This window comes from Saccoglossus kowalevskii, chromosome 3, assembly GCF_978046115.1.
Source record: "Saccoglossus kowalevskii chromosome 3, keSacKowa6.1, whole genome shotgun sequence".
NCBI classification, from domain to species: domain Eukaryota; kingdom Metazoa; phylum Hemichordata; class Enteropneusta; family Harrimaniidae; genus Saccoglossus; species Saccoglossus kowalevskii.
The window spans coordinates 15357423-15367598 of record NC_140643.1 but is presented as its reverse complement, the minus strand read 5'-3'; the positions used below and the strand labels follow the sequence as shown (position 1 = coordinate 15367598).

The 10176-nt window shown below is 36.1% G+C and overlaps 1 protein-coding gene across 1 annotated transcript; it reads left to right on the top strand.

Moving 5' to 3' along the window:
* Positions 1-698: 698 nt before the first annotated feature.
* LOC100368059 (aminopeptidase N-like) lies at positions 699-8327 on the top strand. The gene is made up of 17 exons (XM_085497315.1): positions 699-1372; positions 1471-1747; positions 2187-2307; positions 2625-2776; positions 3423-3536; positions 3635-3772; positions 3991-4122; positions 4357-4532; positions 4886-4977; positions 5130-5263; positions 5485-5688; positions 6024-6100; positions 6510-6617; positions 6785-6955; positions 7418-7534; positions 7617-7680; positions 8106-8327. The coding sequence occupies exons 1-17, from the start codon at positions 699-701 to the stop codon at positions 8262-8264; spliced, it is 2910 nt and encodes a 969-aa protein (XP_085353441.1). The 3' UTR covers positions 8265-8327.
* The last annotated feature ends 1849 nt before the right edge of the window (positions 8328-10176 follow it).

Genomic DNA, 10176 nt, shown 5'->3' with positions numbered 1-10176 from the left:
GAATAAAATATAAAATGGTATTTGTTTTTATTATCATCACGCACATGTGCAGAATTTATCATCAAACTGATTATCTTCTCAACACGGGACTGTAAAGTAAAGTAGCACATGACCTTGAACACTTGGATCATCGAGAATTACCTGTTTGAAAATGGTCTTGTTTCAATATACGTCTGCAGAGCGACGTTTACACTGTTGGCCAAGCCAGACACACTTGAATTGTGTTTGTAGTTTCGATTGAAGGCAGAATTCAGAAACATGTTTTGGTGAATTGAACACTAAGTAACCGTAATTTATAATTAAAAAAAAGTTCATTTAAACTTGTTTTTCAATATGGCAATGTATAACAGACATTATATGAATGTTATCATATTTATACAAAAAAGCATAATTACATTAAATAACATCATCTAATCAGGAGATAATACTGTTAATTCGGTGAAAAACACTAAAATGTACCGATTCTGATTTTATTATATTTGCAGTCGTGTTTGATTTAGTTGTGTGTTATCTTATGTCAAGGTGCTTTATCTGTGCATGATACTCATGTGATCAAGGCTCTCCGATACTATATATAACTACTGTATATTGCTTGATCAGTCCCAGTGCAATTTGAGTGGTTTGTAACACGTTGCCATCAGCGTTCTTCGTCTTGTGTCGATTAGTGTGATATTGATGTTTGTTTCTGGTGTAAAACGATGGTTAAATTACATGACAATACAACGTTTACACTCTGTGTCAACAGCGCAGCTGTTAAGCCATCTAGACATCGCAGTGGGTATTACATCACAGCGAGAACGATATGTTGTCTGAGCGTAATACTTCTTGTGTTGTTTGCTGGCGTCGCCTGTCTGTTCTACTTTGCACCCCACCTCGCATCATCGGGCCAAGAATGTGTTCAGGTGAGTAGATTTAAGGAGACAAACTGTACCATTCCCAAACCAGTAGAACCTAAGGACCCTCCTCCAGAAAAGAGAGACCCGTTTGAAGGTCGTCTCCCTAATTCGTTGAAACCAAACCATTATACCATAAAGTTAAAAGTTTATCTGGACGAAGAGGACAAGGAAGATAGGTTCACCTACGAAGGGGAGGTCAGCGTAGTTGTTCATTGCTTTGAACCGACAAATATTATCAAGATACATAGCAGAGAACTTTCTCTGCAGCAGTCAGACACGCAAGTCATAGACACTGAAGGGAATACAATGACAATAACAAACCAATCCGACGACACGCTTTATGAATTTTTCATCATAGAATTGAGCTCCAATCTCGCTGCAGGCAAAGATTATTTAGTCAGACTTGTGTTCACCGCACCATTAACAAATGATGGTTACGGCATTTACAGAACTTCCTACAACGACCCGGAACCACGGTGAGTTCATATTCGTTGTTCTGAATGAGCTCGACAACAACGAAATCAATTTAACCAAGCGATGGAATTTTAATATACGCCTAATCAATACCCAATAGGTGGCTGATAGCATCGCAGTACCAACCCAGTGGGGCACGCCAAGCATATCCGTGCTTTGACGAGCCCAATTTCAAGGCGACCTTTGACATGATTATCATTCATAGAGATACCAGAAATGCGCTGACGTCTATGCCCGTATCGAACATAATTGCTCATGGTGTGGACAACTGGGTTGAAAGTCACTTTCAGACTTCAGTTGTCATGTCAACCTATCTCATGGCTATAGTCGTTTCTGATTTTTTACATCAGGAGATTATACGAGAGGACGGATTTGTGGTGAGTTAAAATGTCTGTATTTGATGGTTTTAAGGAAATAATATGAGGTGAACACAGCATATGAAAGATACTTATCTATAATTTAATTTAATATATAAGATTAATAATTAACCAAACTTAGAAAAAACTTCCAATGCATCGTTTCACCTCATTTACACTGGTTGTACTCTCCTGCGATTGTGTTGATATTAGGGGGTCATCAACATATTTACGTTTCCAGCGACACATTGGTGACAGGTTTACTAAATATCTTTGAAATTGGAATAAATATTCTTTTCATTCATTAAGATATTTATTATTATCATTAAACATGTATATTTGAGGTATTGCTGAATATTCATTCAGCTTATCAGGTTCTGAGTATATATTTGATTCGATTAGTTTCTTCAATTGAACTTTCATTATTATTTGTTTGTTATGTATCTTTATCTAACACTAGTACCGGGTATGGGCACAACCTTCTCTCATACATGCAACTAATTATTCACTGGAAACCGGAAATGCCATGCTAGCATATTATGAGAAATACTATGGGGTGCCCTATCCTTTGCCAAAACTTGGTAAGTATGTTGCATTATATAGTACTCGTCATAAAGTGTCAAGTTCATTAATTGAACTTACATTACAGCAGAATATTACTTCTCACCACAACATCTGTAAATATATATTTATTTTTACGAAGGCGTGATAATTTTCTTTAATATTTTATTGATCTCCTTTCCTTTTGTATTGATTTTCAATCAAGTTATAGTCTGAAGTATGCAGATATTATACTGTTTAACGTTTTAATTTTACTAATTATACATTTTACTAATAATTCATGTTTACAAATTCTGTTGATTGTAATTGTTGATGTACGTTACATTACGTTATATAGACAGTGTTGCTGTACCCGGCACTGGTGGTGGTATGGAGAATTGGGGACTTGTAATATATGGCGAAAGCGAAATGACTTACGATGAAATGGTTCATTCTCCAAGTAGAAAGCAGTCGGTAGCTTCTATCACCGCACACGAAGTCGTACATATGGTAATCGAATTGTTATATAGATGTTAGTTATTATGGTGGCATTGGTGAAGTATGGTCATGAATTTAGTAATATACTATGTGATTGGGGATATATGCCAAGTACAAAAACCATAATACAATAAGTATGATTGATTTAGAAATAATCTAAAAAAAAATACTAAAGATCTCAAACTGACTCTGCTTCATGACCTTGTAGCCAATCTTAGGGCATATTATATGGTATTAAAACGGGCAGACATATATACATTAAGACTATATAATAAAATAAGTGGCGAAGTGCATATGTCGAGTTGTGAGTTCGATTCTCGTGTTTATATGTTCGTATAAGTGCCTGCGATTTCGATGAGGGCATTATGAATCATGTCGCTAGGTAGAAGTTCTAGGGTAAACAAAATAGAATAGATTGAGTTTATCTATTTTTTATTTATTCAATTGTGAAGGGAGTCGACAAATATGCACTGTATAGGATGCGCAAAATAAAGATTGCCGATAAAAACGGAAGTTTATTTGACAATGTCGCCAACGCAATAATAATAACGCAACGAGTGGGGACTTTTGAATACTTGTGATACAAAGTTTTATATCATGTCACCTAGACAAACAACTAATCATATAAATTCACCAACTGTAAATGTTTAATATACAGTGGTTCGGTAATCTTGTTACAATGGATTGGTGGGACCATCTCTGGTTGAATGAAGGATTTGCAACCTTTACCGCGAATATTGGTGTTGATTTTGTGGAACCTGGACTCACAATCGTAAGTACTTATACAACTTGGAGAAATAGTTGCAGTATGATTCGCGTAAAAATGGGAATATCATATAACATGGTTCGTAATGAAATTTATGCTTGCAGTGGGACCAGTACCTGTTGAGGGACTCCGCTGCGGCATTCAGAGTGGATTCCCGTTCGTCTACTTCTAGACCAATCATAGTGGAGACAGGGTGGAATGATGAGGTCAAGGGAATGTTTGATGGAATAACTTACACCAAGGTGAGATTCTAAAATAATTGCGCCTTGGATCATTTGATAATCACATTCTGTTTTATCGGTTTCAGTGATGATAGATTGCTTTACTATACATTAAATGCTTAAGCTAATCATAATCAGAGGTATTGGGCATCGTTCGAATCAACAGCATCAATAAAAACAAAGCCGACTCAAACACTAAGTAGAATGTATGTAATATAGAGTACTTTTCCTCCACCAAGGGTTCTGCTATCGTTCAACATATGAAATGTTTCTTGAGTGATGAAGTCATAGACAGTGGGATAAGTGACTATTTCAGAACTTATGCATACGGTAATGTGGTCTCTGATGACCTGTGGATGACACTGACAAAAGTAAGTTGAAATGCTGAAATGTTTCCTGTAATGACTTGAAGCAGGATAATATTTCGTGTTTTCGAATTAACCAATTGAATTTTGTACTAACTGGGATACATTGCTTAACATTACACTGCAGTCTCTTTAATTATCATCATCGCTAAAGAGACATTTTAGTCGCATTTATTAAGCATACATGTGTGTCAGCTAGCATGGAATTAACCTAGGGTGTACACATGTTTGCTCTTATAGGCTGATGTCGGTCACAAGAACACTAATGTGAAAAAGGTGATGGACACGTGGACTCTACAAGCAGGACATCCAGTGGTCACAGTAAACCGTACCGGCCCAGACACTGCAGTGGCAACCCAGCAATACTTTATGATGGACCCACATGATTTTTATGATGCCAAATACAACCACATGGGGTACAAATGTTTTCATCAAGTCTCAGATGTATTGGGGCAGTAGTTTAGCAAACTTGCATATTTATCAGTACTGTAAAGTTTTATAGATTTGTATAAAATAGTGCTTTAGGGAGTACTAGAAATTTGTAAGTCATCTGGTCAAACCAACGAAGTTGGCGAACAATTGAACAGGTTTGCTAACTTGCTGACCAATACATCTGAGACATGTGTAAACATGTTCCAATCATGCAGCGCTTGTGCACAAATCGCCATCATTGATTACAAGACATATTATTATTATATTTGTGAATCTTAATGGACCAGCAACTAAAACTAGCAATAATAATTATAGTAAACACGTTAATATAATACAGGTACACGTGGTATGTTCCATTGACGTATACATTTGGAAATGACCCTGATTTTGACAAGCCAGAACAAGCCTGGCTTAACAAGGACGAACCAGGTACAAGTAGTATTTAGTATTATTTACATATTTATGTCATAAGAGATCATGTGACATATCAGTCCCAATTGATGAAATGTGACATAATGGCACGATCACGAGGGATGAAGAGTTGTATTCATAGATGTTCTGAGATTCACTTTCCATTTCAGGGGTATTAAATCTTAGTAATGTTGGTGAAAATGATTGGTTACTGGTTAATGTTAATAAGTGGGGATTCTACCGTGTTAATTATGATGATGATAACTGGGGGAGATTGGCGAACCAACTGAAACATGACTATACGGTAAACAACGATTTAACAGTCTTTTTTTCTTTCGTTAGCTCAATTCACGATGTTGCCCATTGTAGGTAACAATTGCGCTAATTTTGAAATTATTGTGTACTAGAAGATCACATACGTCGATGTTTCTAGTTTACCTAACTGAGTCCATCTATTATAGTAAATCGAAGTTTCACACAACAAATATATAACTATAAATATATTTTACTATGTTCTTTAATTAGGTGATCCCAATTAGGTCACGTACTTCCATAATGGACGACGCATTCAAGATTTCGCAACCAGGCCACACAGACCACGTGAACGCCCTTCGATTAACAGAGTACATGGACAAAGAATTCGAATATGTACCCTGGGATAGCGTTATTGGCAATATCGAGTTCACGCGTAGTATGCTGATGAGGACCGCAGAATATGGAATGTTTGAGGTATTTCTGTAAATAGCATCATGAAACCTGATTTTAACTTGTGTTAATGTGATCGTGAAACAGTGATTGAACAAGTTATTTTTTTCAATAATGCGACCATTTATTAGTACTGTATGCATGCATAAGTCGTTGTTATTTTATTGATGATATATCAATGTGGGGTCATTGTGTTATTCGAATATATTATCATGGGGCGTGTATAGATACATTAGTAGGTAACTCAAAATGCTTTTTCACTTCACGTCGCCGCTTTCTGGTCAAACATCGCGACGATTTCACCTATTAGGTATTTTCATATATGTTGTTAGTGGTAATACATTTTTTTCAATTATCAGATATACTGGCGTCATCAAATCACACCCGTTTACGAATCACTGGGATGGGATTTCTCACAAGGAACTGATTTAGATTAGTGAGTGTGAAACCAATGTATCTTAATATTATTTGCAAATTGTCAGTGGACGTTCGAATCTTCTGTTCATGCCTTCAAGTAGCGTAATTATAATATTACCAAGTGATGAATAACAGTGTGAAATAAAAATAAGCATACATAACAAATGATTTACATATCACACAAGACTAAACGATTGTAATGTTACATCATAAGCTTCTCGTGGATGTCATGATAGAACCATGATAGAATCACAATAGAATGCATCCACGTCAGTAATACAAAGCAAAGGATTTTAGTACTTTACAAAACTAATTACATTGATACACATTCTCGCGTGATATACTAATAATAGGATTATATCAACCTCGAATTTCTGAAATTTTAGCTAGAATAATCCATGAATCACATATTGTTATTTCCTTTCAAGTTTCAATCGTGTCAATGCTATTGATACAGCATGTCTTTACGGCAACAAGGACTGCGTTGAACAGGCACTGGTACAGTTTAGAGACTGGATGAATACTGGGGACAATGCGTATGTATAACTTACCAGTATTGATCAGACAGCCGATGTAGTGCATGTGTCATTTCTTCATACCAGAATCAATAGAAACTAAATTTCGAAATATGCGTTTGGCAAACGGGTCGTATTCTGATACCTCTGTCAATAATAAAAATTGCTTTCGCCATGTCATTTTACAGGATCCGTGATGAAGTAAGGCCCACTGTCTATTGCACAGCAATCAAGCATGGCGGCGTAGAAGAATGGGAATTTGCATACACTCAGGTTATAGAAGGATCTCTTGGTTTAATCGAAATTAAACGATTGCAGAATGCCATGGGCTGTACACGAATGTCATGGTTGTTACAGAGGTACTCTCAACTAGAAAATCTATCACATTTGCATCATATAAACAAGAAATTGCATAATGTAAATTGCATATTTTTCTAGAACACGGACAAATAATAAACTTTATTTCAAAATCTTTCGAATTTTTTGATATGAGATACTTATATAGGATACAAATCATCAGCGATAAAAATCGAATACCGTATTTTTTCGAAAAAATTGCTGATTTTATGTCATATGTGTCGTTCGAGTAGAGGGCGTGGCTATGAATTAGTCATGTGATTACTATAATGTGTGCAATAAAAAATCAACTAACAGAACTAATTTAAAAGTTATAAAATTTGACTATGATTTACAAATTATTTACATTTGTTTTTATTTAGTATATTAAGTGCAGATTCTTCCATTTTTCCAAAGCGAAATGTGACAATATAATAATCACTGATAAGTATATAACGTATAACTTGTGGTTTTTGACTATATAGATATCTTGAAGACGATGCATTTGACACGATAACTGTGATATCTGAAATTCGTGATAAATCATCCATTGGTTATTCTGTGGCTTGGGATTACACTATGAACAACTTCGACAGCTTAGGGTAAGTAACAGTGGATATTGGTTTGTTGTTTCGTGAGTCAAGGTGATTTTACTGAGTTATATTGTATTTTTCTTTTTTGTAGGCCTGCTTACAACACAGTATGGGAGTTTCAGACTTGGATGAACACCGACTATGATTATGAACAGGTACTTGACATATACACTTAGTGACTATACACTGGTTGGATAATTGACAGTGCAAGTTAGCCAACCGGCAACCGCGTTGCAGCTGGTGATTTCTTGTGTTAATGTCAGACGAGCCATAGTTGGCCTGAAAATCTCACTGTGTGGTTGGGTGGGTGGAGTTATTTTAACCCGTGAAGTGGTAAAGCAGGTGCGGTTCTGGATCCCGAGTAATCAGTGTCAATAGATGGTAGAAATAAAAGAACAGTTTGTTGATGAAAAAATATGTTGACCTTGGCTAATATATCAAATTAAATTAAAGCATCCATTGTGTAAGTTGCTAACATCATGGGACGTAGGTCAGTTGTTTCGTTCTACGCTCTCACAACACCCCCTATTTGCCGTGCTGTTTCATACACTAATACTATTGTAATATATTTTTCTTTCAGCTCAAGGTATTTGGCGCTAAACATGCAGATATGCCTCCAGCCTTCGCGGGGGGATTTTATGGTGCTATGCAGAAAGTAGAAACGAATATGGCATGGATGGACAGGAATAAAAATAGGATCAAACAGTGGTTGTTGGACGTCACAATTAACGCACTATAGGCATACTATAGTGTGTCGTATATATTTAACTGTCGAAGAAGTACATTATGTTAATTTTTCGTACTAGTTTTTGAATTGTTTATTTATGATTGATTGAAGATATGCTCTGCTGTCCCATAAGATTAATAATACAGTTTGAGATACTCTCTAAAACATCCCCAAATCTGACGTCCCGTCACATACTTTGTTTCAAAATCAATCGAAATGTTTATTTGTTCACGTGTGCGTATGTTTAGCTCTTGTGATGACACCATGAAGTCAAGTCTACTTTGTTGAATTCCAATATCTCTGCATGATTCTGCCCCGCCATCATGCCCCTGTGACTGATCCAAACTTCTTGTCAGGTAAACATTGGTCACAAATGGTAAAACAGGGCTAGCTGGTACTGCAGATTAATAATAACGCTATAATTGCAGAGGCGGTGGCACGACATTTTGCATGAGGGGCGAGATCTGCTCATGAACCTTGCGCTGAAAACGAAACCTTACACGGGGGTCTGGGGCAGGATCTCAAAAAAAATTGAAATCTAGACTCTCTGAAACTCTATTTCCTGCATTTTGGGAAGCAACACAAAGCGTTTTATTATAAATCTTTATTTATTTTGGAGGGGCTACGCCCCTACATTTTTTTCGAGGGGCTGATCGCCCCCTCTACCCCTCTTCGGCCGCCGCCGCCACCGAATTGCTGCAAACTTGGTTCCATATTTTTTTAGTTTTCAACATTGTGGTGCTATCAATTATATCTAAGTGTGCAGGCAACAGACTTTGTGGTGCAGTTTGTAGTAAGACAGGGTGTGATAGTTTCTGACCGGGTTGTTGAACGATAACAGGAGGGGCAGTAATGTTTTACTCAAAAATGTCAATTTATCGACGTCACAGTTTCTGACTCGGTTTGATCATTTGATTACAGAGTAGCGGGAATATTAAATTCACTAACTGGGTTTACTGGTCAGAATTCAGTTCAGTCGACAGTCTGTTGCTTCTTCAGGACTTGCAGTCGCTACCTTGCCATGTTTTGACATCAAGGGAAGAGTATAAATAAATAAATACATAAATACATAAATAAATAAATAAATAAATAAATAAATAAATAAATAAATAAATAAATAAATAAATAAATAAATAAATAAATAAATAAATAAATAAATAAATAAATAAATACAGAAGTCGAGATCTAGACGGGTTGCAACGTTTACATGGCCGACATTATAGTTACAACAACAACAACAACAACAACAACAACAACAAAGTATCAGCATCAGCATATTGTAATATTGCCCAAAATCTCCACTGTCCATTCATGGTTTTGAAAAAAAAACGCTGAACGGAATGGTCTTAAATTGTTCATACGAATAACTGAACTGGTTCATATGACTTTCATAAATTTGATTGATCAATTGGTTCGCCGGCCATATTTAATAGAAATTAAACCGAAAGTGACTGACTATTTGACCACTTTCTGAGGATCTAGATCACCTAATTTTTATGGTATAGTACAACTTATGTGAAATAGATACTAATATCTGGAATAACATCTCTTGGCGCCCACAGGACTTTTTCCACCATCTAAAAAAAAAAAAACAGCAAAAACTCTTGAAAATCTTCTGCTTCGGAACCACCAAACACATTTGTCTGAAATGTTTTTTTTTAGCATCTGTATATGTGAAGCACAAGTTTGACAATTTATGGTTGGTCACGTGCTTTGGCCGCCATTTTGTATTTCTTCTAAACAGAAAGTATTGTTTTACTTATGGCGCAGTTACGTCATTATTCGCCACATTGCATCTCTATATTGAGCTCTTTAAGATCGCTAAAAAAAGAATTCAGCTCAGTCATGATTTGGTCGCCATCTTGAATTTTCAGCACAAATGACCAAAGGTTGGGTATTCGATTCTCACTAATGCTTTAACCAA